Source organism: Canis aureus, chromosome 8 (assembly GCF_053574225.1).
Source record: "Canis aureus isolate CA01 chromosome 8, VMU_Caureus_v.1.0, whole genome shotgun sequence".
Taxonomy (NCBI): Eukaryota; Metazoa; Chordata; class Mammalia; order Carnivora; family Canidae; genus Canis; species Canis aureus.
In genome coordinates, this window is record NC_135618.1 from 27364841 (window position 1) to 27384088 (window position 19248).

Sequence of the window (19248 nt, forward strand, 5' to 3'; positions counted from 1 at the left end):
AATAGTTAGCATTGCCGGTTTTGTTGCTTTAAACAATTCTATAATAGCAATGGCTTAAACAAGATTAGAAAGTTCATTTCTCTCACACCCATAACAATCCTAGCTGGGAGACATTCAAAGGAAGAGGAGAAGCAATGTCCCATGAGATGATCAATGATCAAGAGACCCTGTTTCTTTCTGTCCTGTTCCTTTGCTGTTTCCTAAGCAATCTCATGGTTGGATGGCCAAAGACAGCTCATCATCACCACATCTGCATTCCAGGGTAGGAAAGGGAGGATAAATGGAGGGCAAACTGTTCTATTTTAAAGATATGACCTGAAAATTGGAGAGGTCACTTCTGCTAATATCCTATTGCCAGAATTTAGTCACATGGTACCATTTAAATGCAAAGACCAGGAAATGTAGTCTGTAGCAGGGTAACTGGGAGACACATTAAACTCAAGGAGTTCTATTACTAAAAAGAACAGGGGAAATGAACTGGGGTGAAGGGGGGATTAGCAGGTTGTCAAAACAGACTAGCATATTATCTCAATTATAAAATAGATAACATTTGTTAAATAGACACCATTCCCATAAATATTATGAAAATTCTAGTAATAACTGGAGCGTGTTTTGGTTTTCTGGCTAGAACTATATTTTTAAAGACAGTGTGTCCCTGAGGCTATATATTAACACCCACACTTGCTCCAAAATCATCAATACTAAAGTTGAAGATCAAATCCCCAAATGGACCTGGTAGGTTTTCTTTTTTTTATTAGAGTTGTCATAGATGGTCCTCCTCTCCGTAGCAGAGTAGGAAGAGAAAGGGGTAACTACTCCTACATTATTGAGTAATTCCTCTGTGTCACACCCTATGCTAGAAGCTTACAAACATGATTTCATTTATCTCCTTAAGACAACCTTTTGTGAATACTGTTATTATTCACTAGATAAGAAAACCAAAGATTGATTGGGCTAAGGAAGTAAACCAAGTATGTTAGCTTTAGTTAACTTTGAGCTCCCTTTCTTATTACCATGGGTAGAACTGAAAACAAAAAAGTAGACCTTCACCCAAAAACTAACAAAATGTAGGTAAATCACCAACCATCTCCTGTTCTCCCAAGATTCAGTGGGAAAGGAAAGGAAAGAGAATCTGCAGCCCAAGCGAAGAGTCAAAGATGACAACTGCTCACCACTCCAGGCCTAATTCAACACCTTCTGGAGGCAAACCCATTCTGAGAGCCCATGATTTCCCAAAGAAACTGGATCCTTCTTTGTCTAACTTGGGGTAGGGTTGGTGAGGTGGTCCTAACACTTCCATCAACTGGTTTTAGAAGTATATCAGCGGTGATACAGACCTAGGTCCAGTGCTGCTGATTCAGGCCAACCCAGAGAAATGAAAATTGGGTCTTCTTTGGGTGTAGGCCCAGCTTTTAATGAGAGAGCATGGACTCCCCAGAGGCAAACAGGTCATCAGTCCTTTCAAAGTATACAGCTAAAGCCAGTCATAAACTTTATTTCAAACATAGCCTCAGTGATTACCTTCAAACTATGGTTGTATAATCAAATTACATCAGTCAGTTTTTCTTTAAGGCCTAAAACTTCTATTACTTTGAACAATAGTTCTATGGCCAAAGAAAGGCTCTCTATAAAGTGGCTATAGCTGAGGGAAACCCCGAGTCTGAAAGAGACTGTTCTAAGACTTCCACCAAAATCCAGACTCAAGCAGCGAAAGAAAGAAAGAAAGAAAGAAAGAAAGAAAGAAAGAAAGAAAGAAAGAAAGAAAGAGAAAGAGAGAGACAAAGCCTTGACTTTAATTCTGGTCAGACTGTCCACTAAGCAGAAAAATTCCTACTATAACAAAATGACCCTAATGAAGACCAGGACAGAAATACTACCTTTATAGGTATGAGTCAGCAACTTTTACATGTGGGTAGACCCCAGCCACCATTTCAGTCTTTCCTTTCTTTGTTATGATAGGAAGTAAGAAATCCTTTTACACCACTAAGCAAAATGAATGTTGTATCTAAGTTCATAAGAATCCATTTTTTAAAGTTTTGTTCCCATGGTGGTTAATTAGAAAGCTGTTAAAAGCTCAGGCTCTGCCGACAGAGATTTGATTTCAAATTCTGTCCTGCCACAAGCTACCTGTAAGCCTCCAGGCCAGTTTCCTGTCTAGGCGCCCTGCTTGCTCATCGGTCAAATGGAACTAATCATGGTACTCATGGGGGTTGCTGGGAGGACTAATTAGATCAATGCCTGATGTGGGGTAGATCCTCAGTACATTTTAAGGTTGTTATAATTGCCAGCAAGTAAAATGATGGAAGGTAGGATGTAACTGTCCTGAGTTCTGGCTTTTTTCGTCCCAATGGCAAACTTCATTAGGTTGTTAGTCCTTGTTAACTCCACCAAAAAATGAAAGAGATAAATGGACACTTAGCAGCAGAAAAATTGCCTTCCGAAATAACCCCTTCTTGGTATATCCAGCATTTATGCGCTGTCCTTTTCCTAAGACAAAAAAATTGCGTGTTGAAATTGGACTGGGGACATTATCTCGTGATGATTAAGGGAGGTTATTACTAGAACAGTGCATGAAATGAAAGCTACCTGCTTTCACCTAGGGAGCTCTTGAAAATAACCCTATTTTTCCCCAGCAAATAGGCAAGGAAAAGAAAGATTCCAATAATGGATAGCATTACAAATCCTTTTTCATGTACTCTGCTTATCTAAATTGGCGCATGATGCCTGCCCACCATCTCTCAGAAATCGTGAGAGGTGCTAACTCATCCACCAGGCCCCGCCTAACAGCCCAGGAGGCACCCAAGAAGGATATTTCTCTTTCTCCGCTGCCTGTTGCTCGGCAGACTGAATCAGCATTTCTGGGAGCTCAGTTCCCATTCAGAAAGGTAATACCTTCTAAAGGTGGGCATGGGAGCACTTATGGAAATTCTAGCCCATCTGCTGAGAGATAAGCAGGTGAAGGTTAGAAAGTTATCCCCTAGTGACCTCCCCCAAAAGCTTTCCATATAAAAAAGAAATCATTTCACATATACATAAGCTTATATTTTATAGATATAAAACTAAAATTTCACAGATACACATATATGTATGTTTATGTATGTATGTAAAATGGATGAGCATATATGCAAATATATATACACCATGCACAGATATACACACATACACACACACACATACACACACACACACAATTTCCCCAGTACTTCATTTACACTTGCTAAAACTTTCTCTCTATCCAAGCCTTTTGGAAAAGGATTAGATATGAGTCCCTAATTTAGGGGCCAAATTTTTTTGAGCTTTAAATCTGGGTTGAGGGCAGCCCCGGTGGCGCAGCAGTTTAGCGCTGCCTGCAGCCGGGGGTATGATCCTGGAGACCCGGGATCGAGTCCCACATCGGGTTCCCTGCATGGAGCCTGCTTCTCCCTCTGCCTGTGTCTCTGCCTCTGTGTGTGTGTGTGTGTGTGTGTGTGTGTGTGTGTGTGTGTCTATGAATAAATAAATAAAAATCTTTTTATAAATAAATAAATAAATAAATAAATCTGGGTTGAGTATCCTCTTCACTATGAATGGTCACTGAGCCAGAAAAAAAAATCAATAAATGCATAGATAGATATAAATACAGAGAAATTTGGAAAGGAAGTTAACCCAAATGGTAATTTTAAATAAAAATAGAGGTGATCAAATTCTATTGAACAAATAATAGTTTGGATTCCATATCGTAGCTGAATGGAAAAGAGAAATAATGAGGAAAAAGAAAAAATATCAGGGAGATGGATATTTTAAAAATCCCTTAGGAAGCATGTATCAAGCACCCACCATACCAAGCATTGTCTCAAGCTTTCTCAACTTCAGCACCATTGATATTTTGGACCAGATAAGTTTTGTGGGAACTGTTCTGAGCATCATAAGATGTTTAGCAGAGTCCCTGGCATCCACTGACTAGATGCCAGCAGCAAGTCTTCAAGTTGTGACAACTAAAATGTCTCCAGCATTGCCAAATGTCCTCAGTGCAGGGGGAAATCACTGTCGGTTGAGACCCTCCCCCCTGGGCTATATATACAAAAATGGTGTCTGCATGCCAGTTGCAATTTTTGTTTTATGTTCCTTAAGAACAAGCAATCCTTAAAACCTTGGTGCATTATCTGGTGTGGAGCTCGTTAGACCTCTTCTTCCATTGCCAGACTACCATCATGCCTTCCCCTCTGAGTTTTGACCCTGTGAGGGGAGGCAGCAGGAGCCAGTTCCATACTCTGTTACTCTTGTTCCCGTCCCTTCCACTGGCATTCTGATGTCAGAGAGCTTTTCTAGAACGACAAATCTCTAACATTTATCTTTTGATGTTATTTATATTGTCCACAAATAATATACAGATATATCAAATCAACATGTAACAATAGGGTATAGAGTTTTGCATTGAAGTGAGAATCAGGAAATGCCATCTATCAGTAAGCATCTCTGGTAGAGGTTTGTGATTCTAAGCCAAGAGGCTTCCTTATTATCCTATATAAATGACAACTGGCTGTAACTAGATGATAAAGAACAGAAAAAGGATGTTTGTTTGTTTCTGCGGTTTTCATAAACATGCCTGATGTGTCATTTGACTGCAACCTTATATTAAAGGGTCTTTCACCCAGTGACTTGAAAACCTTCAAAAACATTCATTAGCAGATACTTTGATGAGGTTAGCAGGCTTTCAACCTGATGCTCTTCCCATACTAGTCTAAAGACATCCATGAGAATCACGTGGCATTACATTATCTCAGGCCTCTCCACAGAGGGAAGCAACTGCAAATACCAGTACATTTGGCCAAAACGAATAAGAATCTGTCTCTGTGCCCCAGCTATAGAAAGGGGCAAAAACAGGAGGAAACTAGCATTTGCTGAATGCTTGCTATTTCTTTTATTCTTTGTTAAACCCTGTGAAGTAGTAACACTGCCCAGATCTATAAATGTTTAATTGCTCCAGAATTCAGTCCTTGGAAGCCCTGACTTTCTAGGAAATCTTATTCACTCCTATGGCTATAAGTACCAACTCCCAAATTTATATTGAAACCCAGACTTCTCTGAGCTCTTGACTTTTATATCTAGTTGTTTTAACCTCATCACCATAGACTGTCTCGAAGTTACCACATCCCCCACCAATCCCCTTTCTTCTCACTCCCAGATTTCTGTCTGACCAATTGGATTCACATCTTCCCAGTTATTCACAAACACTAGAATCACCCTTGATATCTCTCTTTCTCTCCCAGCCCACATGTTATGTATCAACAAATCCTGACAACTCTTCCTTCAAAATATTTCCAGAATATCTAATCACTTCTCATCCTTCTACCAGCAACTGCCTGGAATAAGCCACTTTCATGGAAGTATGACAACTGACCTCCATGTTTCCTCCTTGCACTCCCCACCCCCAGTCTATTCTCCACACACCAGCCAGTGTAATTGGTTGAATTTCAGGTCATAACACATTTGTCCTCTGCTCAGGCCTCCCTCATGGTTCCCCAAAGGCCTCACTGTGCATGAGGTCCCATATGATCTAGTCACCTGTCGCCTCTCTGACTTCATTTCTCACCACTGTTCTCCTTCCCTGTGCACTTACTTTGGGTTTGGTCATTACTCTTCCTTCTCTTGGAAGCACACTTCCCCTGAAGCCCTCATTCATCCTTCTCTCGCTTCTTTCATGTCTTTGCTCAAATGACACTTTATCCGTTAGCCTCTCCCTGACCACACTGTATAAATAATGCCCCCCCTCCCGAGGACAAAGTTTAGCCCTGGCCTCTTTTTGTATAGCTGCAAGTAGGAATCTTTTTTTTAATCACTCGAGGGATAGAAAAAGAAAAACAAAGCAAAAAAGATGAATATGCAACAGAAATTGTATGTGGCCTGCAGAACCTAAGATATTTACTATCTGGCCCTTCATAGAAAAGGTTGCCAGCCCCACTGTGTCCTCCCACTAGAATGTAAACTCCTTGAAGGCAGGAAATTTGTTTTGTTTACTATCATATCCCCAGCAGATAGGATTGTGCCTGCTACAAAATAGAGACTCAACAAATATTTTTATATGAACGAACGAACGAATGAGTGAATGAATGAATGAATGAATGAAGATAAGCTTAGTAAGGTCTGCTGACTTGTCCAGGGTCACACAGGAAGTTGGAAGATGAACCAGTATTTAAGCCCAGATCCATCTGGTTCCACAGGTGAATCATGCAGTCCAAGAGCCACTTGCAGCAATGATTGGAACGCCCTTGTTTTCTCAAAGGCACCTCATTAGACTTTACTATTGGATAAAGAACTCTGTGAAACAGGGTGTGGAAGGAGAAAGAGACACAGAATATTGCAGAAAACCTTTAATAATTATACCATATTAATGCTTAGATCTGATATCAACCGTATTCACTGTGCTTTCATACACATCACCTCTTCTTGGCTTCACCAAATTTCTGTATAAAGTAAGGCAAGTACTCTGTTCTCATGGTTCATGTTACAAAACCAAGTTTCAGGGAAGTTAAAGGAATCAGTTCTCACAAATAGTGAATAGCAGAAACAGAATAATTCAGATCTATCACTTTCCACTCTACCAACCAACATATATCCCCATAGCTCTACTGATGGGCAAATGTGCTACCATGGATGGAGATAGATTTTACTAGGATAACAGATAGACCTCGGTAACTTCTAAAAAACCAAAATACTACACTTACTTGGAGTTCTAGGATACCTGAGAAAACTTCCTTAGCTGCAAATAGCCAATCACCGATGGCCAGAGGCAGCAAGAAAGTCAGAACTTTGAAACTGTAGCAAGGAGTAAGAGAATGGTCAAGCAGACCATACCCTGGGCTATTATTGGTGTGACAATAACACAAGATTTTTGAGCTGCCATATCCAGAGTCAGCTTTAAGAAGGAAGCCAAGAAAATGGACAATTACCATAGCAGATGCAAATACCCATGGCTGTCACCTCCTAGACTAGCTGCTCTATTTAATCAGCCATCCCTTGAGGCAGCTGACTTTAGAGTTTAGGATATTTGGCTCAGATACCACGTATTTCATATTTAGTGGCAGCCAAGGGTCAGCCTTACTAACTGCATGAGTGCCAGTGGCTGTGTTTTTATACAGGACAGATGTCATGACACCACACCCCAGTGTTAACTTGAACCTGACATGCAGCTGTACTCTGGTCAAGATTCCAGCTCAGAATGTTTGCAATAATCCAATTTTGAATGTCTGTCTTTTTGTCTTATAAATTCCCTTATACTTCATCAGGCCATGTGTGCCTTTTTTTTCCCCAGAAAAAGAAGTCTGGGGATCCCTGGGTGGCGCAGCGGTTTGGCGCCTGCCTTTGGCCCAGGGCGCAATCCTGGAGACCCAGGATCGAATCCCAAGTCGGGCTCCCGGTGCATGGAGCCTGCTTCTCCCTCTGCCTGTGTCTCTGCCTCTCTCTCTCTCTCACACTGTGTGCCTATCATAAATAAATAAAATTTAAAAAAAAATTAAAAAAAAAAGAAAATGAAGTCTGTGCAACAGCAGCAGCTGAGGCCACTATCCTATATTTTGTCCATTTCTCATCTCTACCCTACTCAATATAATATGGCACAATTCTTCGGAAACTGTGAAATTAAAATGAAGCATCATTTTCAGTCTTAGTATACACAGGATTTTGAAGAGATAGTTTTGATTATTAAATTAAGCCTAAATATTATAATCTTACAAAGTGTTGATTGGCTAGAAAAAATAATTATAATGCTTTCTCCAAATAATTTATATGAAGACATGGGTAAGAAAAATTGATGAGCTATAAAATAACTATGGATGGACCATTCAGGAAAGGATGAACCATTCCTTCTGGTTCAACTTTAAACTTAAGTCTCTTTATAAAAGAAATTTCTCTAATTATTTGGAAATAACATCAGTAATTACAATGAAGCAAATGAGGCAAGTTTCAAACACTTTACTTAAGAATTCCTTCTGTCGAAATTTTTGTTTTAAACTTGAATTGAAGATTGTTAAATCAAAGCCAGGTGTTAGGTACCTTCCATGTACTAAGTATGATCGCTAGTGTGATGCTGTGTTCTTAAAAGGTATCTGGATATTCACATGCAATATTCCAAGGAAAGTGTTTATATGGAGAAGATAGACTTGGGAACTTTGCATTTGTACTTCCTGAAGCGATGAAAAACATTATCTTTCTGTTGTCAGAATTGAGAAAGAGATCCAAGATCTTGAAAAGGCTGAGCTACAAATCTCAAACAATGAAGAGGCAATTTTAAAGAAACTAAAATCAGTTGAGAGGACAACAGAAGACATAATAAGGGTGAGCATTAACATTTAAAATTATAAACCCCTCCCAGAATGAGTCCACAATTAGTATATCATTCTTTAAACTATATCCACATCTAGAATTCATGTTTTAAACTGTATTAGTCATGGAGAACTCTTTTTTCTTATAGTCTGTGAAGGTGGAAAAGGAAGAAACTTCAGAAGGTATGTTTTCGAGCAGTCTATGATATTTTTTAATAAATCCATGGAAATTTTTCCCATTACTGTAAATATATCCTAAATGTATTTTGAATTAATAATAATTTTACAGAGTCAATCGAAGACATCTATGCTAACATCCCTGACCTTCCGAAATCCTATGTGCCTTCCAGATTAAGGAAGGAAAGAAATGAAGGAACAGAAGATGATGAACAAAACAGAAAAGGTATGTGGAAAATCTGTACCCAAAGGTAGGTTCTCATTCAGATTTTACAATGTTAGATATTAGCAACTTGCTGTGACATCTGATGCTTCAGGTGAAGCAATGGTCCATTTTACAAAGTTCCATGAGGTATTTGCATCACTTGCATAGGTATGGATAATGGGGTTATAGTACTCATGCAAACTAGGTAGGCACAAATAAGAGAAAGGCTTGAAAGAGCCAAACTCTTAAAAGCAAAGCTCCACTGCTTAAAAATCTCTATCCCCAAGTATTCCATCTAGTAGAAACTCTCTTGGGTCACTAAGATCCTTTATGAAAATGAAAGTATCCCCTTGAGAAGGTTAGACATGATTTAACCCCCATGTGGGAATGATTTTCATAAAACTTATACTTCAAAGCCTCTGGACAAAATGAAGGCTTACCTGGGAGCAGAAAGGGAAACTTTGAAGTTTAGAGTAGAAAAGAAAGCCACACTCTATATGTATCAAGCAGTCATCCATTTAAATATTCAACAAATATTTAGTGATCACATACCACATGGCAAGCTCAATTCTTGCAGTAATCATAGAGTGGTGAATAAAACAGCAATAATCTCTGCCCTCTTGGGGCTGACATTCTCAAGGAGAAAACAGCCCCTAAATTAATTACGTAAAATACATCATATTAGGGTGTGAAAATAAAGACTAAAGCAGAGGAAGGGGACAGGGAGAGAGGGGTGCTGTTTTAGTTGGGTAGCCAGGGAAGGCCAAGAACCACCAGGGGACCAAGGAGGAGGTATGAAATCCAAGATGGTCCAAAAAGGGAGGCAGGAGGTCACAAGAGAAGTAAGCGCTGCCATGTTGTCATTTGGCCCAGATTCCTGTTGGCTCTTTTTTTTTTCAGGGAATTAATCCATTTTATTTTTTTAATAATAAATTTATTTTTTATTGGCGTTCAATTTGCCAACATACAGAACAACACCCAGTGCTCATCCTGTCAAGTGCCCCCCTCAGTGCCTGCCACCCAGTCACCCTTACCCCCCGCCCTCCTCCCCTTCCACCACCCCTAGTTCGTTTCCCAGAGTTAGGAGTCTTCCATGTTCTGTCTCCCTTTCTGATATTTCCTACCCATTTCTTCTCTCTTCACCTCTATTCCCTTTCACTATTATTTATATTCCCCAAATGAATGAGACCATATAATGTTTGTCCTTCTCCAATTGACTTACTTCACTCAGCATAATACCCTCCAGTTCCATCCACGTCGAAGCAAATGATGGGTATTTGTCATTTCTAATGGCTGAGGAATATTCCACTGTATACATAGACCACATCTTTATCTGTTCATCTTTCGATGAACACCGAGGCTCCTTCCACAGTTTGGCTATTGTGGACATTGCTGCTATAAACATCGGGGTGCAGGTGTCCCGGCGTTTCATTGCATCTGTATCTTTGGGGTAAATCCCCAGCAGTGCAATTGCTGGATCACAGGGCAGGTCTAGTTTTAACTCTTGAGGAACCTCCACACAGTTGGTGGGAATGTGAAATGGTACAGCCACCCTATTGGCTCTTAAAACTCCAGTCATAAGGAATTTGCCTGAGCCGTGAGGCAGAGCTCAACTACCCAGCGCTCTCTAGATTGGTTGTTTTCGGTTGAGCTGATATTGCTCTATTTTTTTCCTCCTACCTGAATATTGGAGTAAAAGAGACAGCAACAGGAGGCAGGAGGAGAAGCATGTGATTCTAGCCTTCCTCCCCGCTCTGCATTGAAACAAGCTCCCTGCTGGGAGAACTTTAGAATGCTCCTCCGTAATTTCGGCAGGCTACTGGTCCACACAGCAAGGATGTAACTAAAAATATACCGTGCTAGGCCTTTTACCTGTTGTAATGCCCAGGGCCATGTATTCCTCCCAACAAAGAGGTCTGTTGCCTCCCATTGAATAATGTAAGAATATAATCCGTCTTGTCAGATTTATTAGTTACAAATAGAATATTTTTTGGTTTCCCAATGAAGATCTTTGCTATTTGGAATCATCAGCTTCTCTTCTCCAACCAGGTTTTCAATCCCATTTTGCAGTATTTCCGTGCATCCTTACATAGAAACCTATGTCATTACAGGGTTGACCATTATACAACTAATGAATAAAATCAAAACTTTTAAGAACCAACAACAAAATCTCACATAAGAGAATATCAAAGAGGGACACCTCGATGGCTCAGTGATTGAGCATCTGCCTTTAGCTCAGGGCGTGATCCCAGGGTCGGGGATTGAGTCCCACATCAGGCTCCTTGTAGGGAGCCTGCTTCTCCCTCTGCCTGTGTCTCTGTATCTCTCTCTCTGTGTCTCTCATGATTAATAAATAAATCTTTAAAAAAAAGAATATCAAGAGCATAATTAGCATAAAAATACACTGTGAAAGCAGGCTACTTCATAAGAGAAAACTTTAATTAAATCAGAGATCAGGAAAAAAAATAAAAAATAAATAAAATAAATAAAAATTAAAATTAAAAATCAGAGATCAGGGGCACCTGGGTGGCTCAGTGGTTGAGCATCTGCCTTTGGCTCAGGTCGTGATCCCAGGTTCCTGGGATCAAGTTCCGCATCAGGCTTCTCACAGGGAGAAGCTCTTCCCTCGGCCTATGTCTCTGACTCTTTCTGTGTGTCTCTCATAAATAAAGAAATAAAATCTTTTAAATAAATAAAAGATCAAATTTCTCTCTCAACAGCTTTGTATGCCATGGAAATTAAAGTTGAAAAAGACTTGAAAACTGGAGAAAGTACAGTCCTGTCTTCAATACCTCTCCCATCAGATGACTTTAAAGGTACAGGAATAAAAGTTTACGATGACGGGCAAAAGTCAGTATATGCAGTAAGCTCTAATCATGGGGCAGCATACAATGGCACCGATGGCCTGGCACCAGTTGAGGTGGAGGAACTTTTGAGACAAGCCTCCGAGAGGAACTCTAAATCCCCAACAGAGTATCATGAGCCTGTCTATGCCAATCCATTTGGCAGGCCTACAACTCCACAGAGGGAAAAGGTAACTCCTGGTCCAAACTTTCAAGAAAGGATAAAGATGAAAGCTAATGGACTAGGTAATGATATGAATGAATCCATGCTCAAAATGGACAATGGGCTTTCAGAGGAGAGGGACAACAGCCTCAATCATATCAGTCCCGTTCGGCCAGTACCTCAACCCCGATCAGTGACTCAACAAGCAGAGGAGATGCCGCACACCCAACAAAAGAGGCTGATGACTCCTTGGGAAGAATCAAATGTGATGCAGGACAAATATTTGGCCTCTCCAAAGGCAAGACTGAGTCCCAGTGAACCACTAGCTGGGAAGTCAAACCACCAGGATTCTTCTGCTTGCCAGGAGGATGAGGAAGATATTAGATATAATATCGTTCATTCCCTGCCTTCTGATACGGCTGATTCAGAACCTGTGACGATGATTTTCATGGGGTATCAGCAGGCAGAAGACAACGAAGAAGAAAAGAAGCTTCTGACAGGGTATGACGGGATCATCCATGCCGAGCTGGTTGTGATTGATGATGAGGAGGAAGAGGCTGAAGGAGAAGCTGAGAAACCATCCTACCATGCCGTGGCTCCCTGCAGTAAGGTTTACCAGCCTGCCACACCAACACCACTTCCTAGAAAAAGATCAGAAATGAAGCCCTATGAAAACACAAGCCACAGATCTCCCCACAAAAATTCCATATCCCGGAAAGAGCAAGAAGAAAGCTTAGGCAGCCCTGCTCAACAATGTCCACTTGACGTTCAGATAGCCGGAGACGGGACCGAAGACCCATCCTTAACAGGTAATGAGAATAACAAGGCTTGCCACTGCTGTTTAATCGTGTGACAATCTTCCTTTTGCATTGTTAACAAATCCTTTTGCTTTCAGCTTTTTTTTTTGATCACCCACAAACTAATACACGCTAAGGGCTTTTTTATTGTTATTATTCATCTGACCTGAATTATTGTTGCCATAACTAAAGTAAGTCACTTTGAAAGATAAAATGAAAAAACTATTGTTGCCTGATTTGGATACTGCATTGATTGACCTTAGAAACGAAATTTGTCTTCTGTCACAGTGTGGTACTGTTTGTGAATGTGTTTGGATCACTAATATGTTGGGTCATCTACATCATGTCTTTTCCCACCAGAATCTGAGGCCAGCTACTTGTTTGTGCCTTTTATTTAAACTTCTTACCTAAGTTAACAAGTTGCCTTAATTTTGCAAGAAAAAAAGAAGAAACAAATTTTATTTTCAGTGTGATATTTTATTACTTTGCTATATCTTGTTTCTCTATACTTTTATAGTTTAACTTTATTTCCTTAATTTTCTACATTTTAAAACAGAATGTCAATTTATCTTACATTACCTATAATATTTAACTTTCCATAATCTTCCTGAACTTAGTGATTTTTTTCTATTTTATATATATTCACATTTCTCATTCTCTATAAAGTTTTATAGCTATCTAGCTTTTTTAGTATTAAATGGAAAAAGTAACACTTTTTTCTAGAAAAGTAACCGCTCATCAATTTAAATTCCTTGTTATCACTTGAATATTATATCCTATTTCTCATTTACAAAAAAATAAATAAATAGGAGCCTGATAAAATCAAGTATAATAGCTGTACTTAACCTTAGCTAAAGACCTATGTCAAATTACCCAGACATATAGGCTCTGAATGTGTGAATGGGATAGTAATTTTAATGTTTCTAATGGAAGGATTCTTGTTAAAAAGCAATAAATATTACATCCCAGCTAATTCAGCAAGTAGAACCTGATAATTCTATAGAAGTGTGGCAGTACTTGCACAATTCAGGAAGGGTTCTTCTGCAACCCATATGCCCAATACTGGATTGCCAATAATACAATAAAATTAGCCTCTTCCATTCTTTTAAGTAAATTACACTTACACCAAAATTTTAATTATCTGGAGAATTTCTAACCTCTTGGTAAGTGTACAGTTATCTTCCTAAATCAGAATTGAATGATGTGTCCCCACAATGAAAACCTACTAAAATGAAAACCTCCTTTCCGTTTTGAGAATGAATTTAGTTTGCTGATCAAATTGTGCATCTTAAATTCATTTTTCAAACAACAACACAGTAGACCTAGAAAAGATAAACACACTGACTATGGTCAAGAGCAGGAACATTACCAAGCATAAAACCTTCTATCTTTTACCTTGAATGTTAGCCACCTCCTCCCAAATGCCCTTACTCCTTCTCCCCTACCCATGTCAACACATTTACCCCATAGAAAAAGACAGGAAGTGACTAACATTTCCAGACAACACTAATCATGCCACTGAACTAACATAATGAAAACAGGAAGACCTTTTCCAGACAAAGTAACAATACAAAGTTCCGTACTATCAATCAAAGCATATTATAAACAGAATGCCCCAAATTCCTTACCTTCCATCATGATATTGTTTTACATTCCTGTTTTCCAATTCAGTGCATGGATCACAGAAATGATATTTTTCTAATGGGCTTTTAAAATAAGCATACCATATTGACATATGTCCTCACCCTCACAAGGCACCCATAGAAATATATAGCCACCTATGCAGGTCGATTTCACAAGCACCACATAGGTTGAGTGTCTCCCTCAACACCCCATAAATGCTTCTTGACACCTGAAACTCCATCATTTCAGTAAGTTCCTTTATTCATGGTCCCCTAGTAAATATAAATATATTGGTAGGCATAATAATTAAGAATTATTAGTCTTGGTGTAAATATTGTTATGAGAGCCTTATCTAAGAGCAATTTTGAACTTGGAAAAGAGCACAAAGAAGGAAGAAAAATGGGGGAAAGTGGAGCTTGGAGATCCAAATGTCTTAGTTAAAACTCTTGAACAGGTTAAGACATGACAAGAAAATTCAGCAAAGTTATGTCCATCTGCTAATGTAAATATAACAGGATCATGTTCTAAAGTACAGCTCAAGGCCAGATACATCCACCAACGAGTGGCCCCAATAACTTTTTACTGGGATTCCACTACTATTCCCACCAACTAGGCAGCTGGCTTTCTTTGGTAGTCCTCACCAACCTACTCTTGTACTTCTAGCTCTATTCACCCCTCTTAGATATGTCAGCAGCATTTCAGGGTGATGGAGGTAGGGAACTTCAGCTCCGAGGGATTCACATGCTTCTGGTGTCAAAATTGCCAACGTGTAGCAATCATTAGGAGCCAAGGAATACTGAGAATAAGGAGGCAAGCTCTCTTCCACCAAGTTCAACCAGCCAAAACTATGTGTCTGAATTGCTGTGGGAAGAAGAAGTAAAGGGCAAAAAAGAGCAGAAAGGAGAAATAAAAGCAAGAGTTGATGGCCCAGATTCTTTTTAACCTGGTACCCCTTCCTGTTGCCAATATACTCTAGCTCCACACATCTCCTTGCCATAGGTCTAAAGAAAAAAAAATAGATTCTAGCAATCTAGAATTCTTTTTTTTTTTTTCCCTTAAGAAATGGGACAATGAGCTACTGCATTACCTCACTCCTGAGGATGTGCACATCTAGGATGTCCTTCAAAAACTCCATTAAAAAAAAAAATCCATTAAATGTCCACAGCACAAAGGCTGTGTCTGATCTCCTAAATCTCAAGTTGAGGAATAGCTGTAAGGAGGAAGACTTTGTCCCTGCCTTAAAAGAGACCTTTTAAAAGTCCCTTAAAATGGACTTTTCCCCTGCCCTCTTTTTTGTTAGGGCCAAGGTAGATATCCATAAAATCCAAGAGTAGAAAATATAAAGCTTTGCCTTCTGCCTTAAGTTCACCTCCTGCTGTAGAAATACAGCCCTCTCCTCAGGCTTCACCATCCAACATCAGTAGACAGTAGACACCATCCTGGCAGTAGACACCATCTTCCTGGCTACAGAGCAAAGGAAATTCTCTCAGTTGGTCCTAAATTCGAGAAAATATTCATGACTCTGACATTAGAAATGACCATTTCCCATAAGGTTCCACAGGAAAGAATGCTCCTTGACTTCTTTTAAATGAAAACATTTCAAATAAGTAGAATAAGAATAAAAATTATCATAGTCTTGTTACAGTATTGGATCCCTCCATCCCTTCTCGTATTTGTGAAAAAAGAGCACCTTAGAGATGGGGGTCATTTCATTTGTTAATACACAACTAATTATATGGCTGGAAAATGAGAGAATATGTAGTGCCTTGAAAGCATCTTTCAACTTTTGAAACATGACCAAGGCAGCCATACTTTGAAGTCCTAAGTATTAAAGGCATGATACCAGAACACTGGAGGAGTGCTATGAATTCTACATCTATAAAAATGTTTTCTACATCACATTTATCATTAGCAGTAGAATATGCTCAAAAGATATATTGTCTTTTGAAAGTATACTTATATCCTGACAAAGACATAATTTTATAATTACTCCAACTCTTAATAACTGGTCAACATTTTTTCCACTCACAAAGAAATATGTTTTTGTCCTTCTATATCCAAGGATGGAGCTCCTTGGGTAAGCAAGTTGGATGACTTAAATGATAACTCAGCCATGAATTAAAGTTTATGTCAATGCTTTTCTTATTTTTAGTAGTGCATAACTCAGAAATATGCACAAAACAGTCATTGATGTGTAGGAATTTATCTAAAGCTAATAATGAAAATCGCACATTAATCTATATTTACTCAACTTATGCTGTGTTTGTCCTACTAATTTTTCTAATCTTTATAGAAATTAGGTTCCTTCTAGTTCTGAACCTGCTTCAGCCCTAGTTAACCATAGCTTATTATTTCTACTATCTTTTTGTGCTACTAAAACAATGCTCACATTGTTGGATAAAATCATCTGAGGTATGTTTCAAACTTTCCTGCATTCTATGAAATGGTCATTTAGAGTGAAAACTAAAGCTTTTTTTTAATAACTATTTTTTTTAATTTTCAGCTTTAAGGATGAGAATGGCAAAACTGGGAAAAAAAGTTATCTGAGAGGTGTATCATCTACCTAAACATCCTTTGGAGAAGAAACTAAGAAACATTTGCCACCTTCTCTTCTGGGTATTTTGTTTCTTTTTTCCTGAGACTCCAGAAATTATAATTATAGCCATATTAAGCCATGTGAATAAGCAGTACTCATTATTTGTGGGGAAAAAAATCCCAAAAAAGCTAGGGAGAACAAATGCTTAACTTTTCCAGTTACTTGACACAATTCAGTGGTGGGGGAGAAACCAGCATATTTTTATTGTATTGATACCAAAGCATTTCTAATAAGAGTGTGTTAAATTTAAAAATAAAGTTATTTAAAATAGCCTGACTATATTCTATTAACCAACATGGTAATTTTGCTAATACAAAGACTGAAAGATCATAGGAAGCCATTGCAACCTCATCACAGAAATATTCATCTTCAACCCCAACAAGTAAATATGACATCCCAAATCCACAAGGCATTAAGACAACCACATCCTCCTGCTAAGGACCAATGGATTTGGTAGAGACTTCAGACTCTTTGCACCCATCCCAAAGGTGCATGTCATAATTATCCTCATATTTTGGGACTAGATTTGTAGTATCTTGATAGTGTTCATGACTTTGTACATGATAACTGACACATTTATTATTCTTGAAGTATTTTTTCTTTCATTCAGTTCAGTGTGAACTCCATGGTGTGATGACTGATTATGACCTAAGGCTATTAGATGGAGGACTTCCTGTATTCTCGAGGAATACAAATCTAGTCTAATGTTTGACAATCCTTGTAAATATGTTAGAAGCCTAATATTAAGACTTAACAAGAATGTGTACAGCCCGTCACCTCTAAGCTTTCTGCCAAGGTGTTAAATCCTGATTTGAAAAATACTCCTATGCCAATTCTCTCCTACTCCACCTTATTGTACTGTCCTCCACCCAACACTCTTAAAATCCATCTTCACACGTCTTCCCCTGGATCAGGCGAGTGCATATTATCCAGGTCCTGCAAGTCCTTCAGTAAATAGTCTGTTTCTTCTCAGAGCAGAAACTGAATTTCTCTGGTGAAATTATGAGACCTTGTCTTGGTTATTGGTGTGGAGGCAATGAGAGACAAAAGAAGCAGATCCTGATGAGGACAAGCTTAAACCTGCCAAGCATCAACCTCAGATGAATTGTTTGCAAGGGGCAGTTGTTCTCTAGCATAAGAGAATGCCTCTCTCTGCTGGCCTGGAATCTGGGAAATCTGGAGGTTCAAATTTCAGAGACACTGTGACACAAACAACCCTATCCCAGGTCCAATGGTCCCATTCCTTCCCTTTCATGGCTCTGACTTTAGCATAAGTGACTTGTCAAACCTGCACATTCTTTTGCAGGTCTGCCATCCTTGTGATTAAAGCATTGATTTTTGGTTTTGATTGTTTGTACACAAATATTTATTAGAACACTGCCTGGCACCTAGTAAGTGATCAATAAATGAATGAATAAATTAATTAATGGTTCAGAAAAGGAAAGATAGAGTCTACGAGCGGGCACTGGTAATACCAGCTGGCCTCAGGCAACATAAACCAGAATCTGGCTGGCAGATCTCTGGCCCCTTGCCACGGGTCCTGGTGCATAAAAATAGCCCAGCGTGGCCAAAAGATACAGAAGGCTGGACTTGGCCTTTTATCTAGGGGTGAAGCTAGAGCTGCTGTGGAATTGGCTGCCAGGTGAGCAGAGGGGGGCTGCAAAGCAGGAACTGGTCAGTCAGGGCAGTTGCTAAGAAAGTGTACTACCCCACATTCTAACCCACCGACTCCTGTGCTCAGCGAAAACGGAAGTGAGGTGACTTCTTGTGACTCTTGCCTCACAGCATTCCTCCAGCACTTTCTATTGGCAAAGCGTAACATTGTATCAGCTGGCAAAAGATGTTTACAGGGTCAAGATCACGAATCGGGGCAAAGGATGTATTTGGAAATGAAACTTTAAATGATGATGATGAAGATGAAGCATTAAACTGGCACAGTCCATCCATTTTTCTACTCGAATATTTATCCTTCCACATACATTTGAACATTCGAGAAACCAAAAAACAACTACATCCAATAAGATGTAGCTATCTTTTATACAAAGATTTTACCCTCTCCCCAAAAGGAGACAGATACTCTCAAGAGTCCTTGCTTGTAGCCACAGCTAACTATGTTAGACATTACTTTTTTAAGACTTTATTTATTCATGAGAGACAGAGAGACTGGCAGAGACACAGGCAGAGGGAGAAGCAGGCTCCCCATGGGGAGTGTGGTGCGGGACTCAGTCCCAGGACCCTGGGACCATGCCCTGAGCTGAAGGCAGACGCTCAACCACTGAGCCCCATAGGCATCCCTGGACACTACTTTCAAGAACAATTTTAGATTAACAGAAAGATTGAGAGGATAATACAAAGTCTCCATATGCCCACACCCAGTTTCCCTTATAACTAATTTCTTACATTAAGTGGTATGGTGCACTTGTTGAAATTAAATGAACCAATAATGATACATTATTATCTCATAGTTTATTCAGATTTCCTTAGCTTTTACCTAATGTCTTTTTTTGTTGTTGTTGTTGTTCTAGGATCCCACACAGAAAACTA

At 39.3% G+C, this 19248-nt stretch overlaps 1 protein-coding gene across 1 annotated transcript in view; it reads left to right on the plus strand.

Annotated features, from left to right (window-relative positions):
* PALMD (palmdelphin) overlaps positions 1–16974 on the plus strand; it is a 49777-nt gene extending 32803 nt beyond the window's left edge. The window contains exons 4-8 of the mRNA XM_077905568.1: positions 8199–8313; positions 8450–8483; positions 8590–8703; positions 11403–12497; positions 16612–16974. Of these exons, the coding sequence (XP_077761694.1) occupies positions 8199–8313; positions 8450–8483; positions 8590–8703; positions 11403–12497; positions 16612–16655 (1402 nt within the window). The 3' untranslated portion in view covers positions 16656–16974. The remainder of the gene's footprint in view (positions 1–8198; positions 8314–8449; positions 8484–8589; positions 8704–11402; positions 12498–16611) is intronic.
* The last annotated feature ends 2274 nt before the right edge of the window (positions 16975–19248 follow it).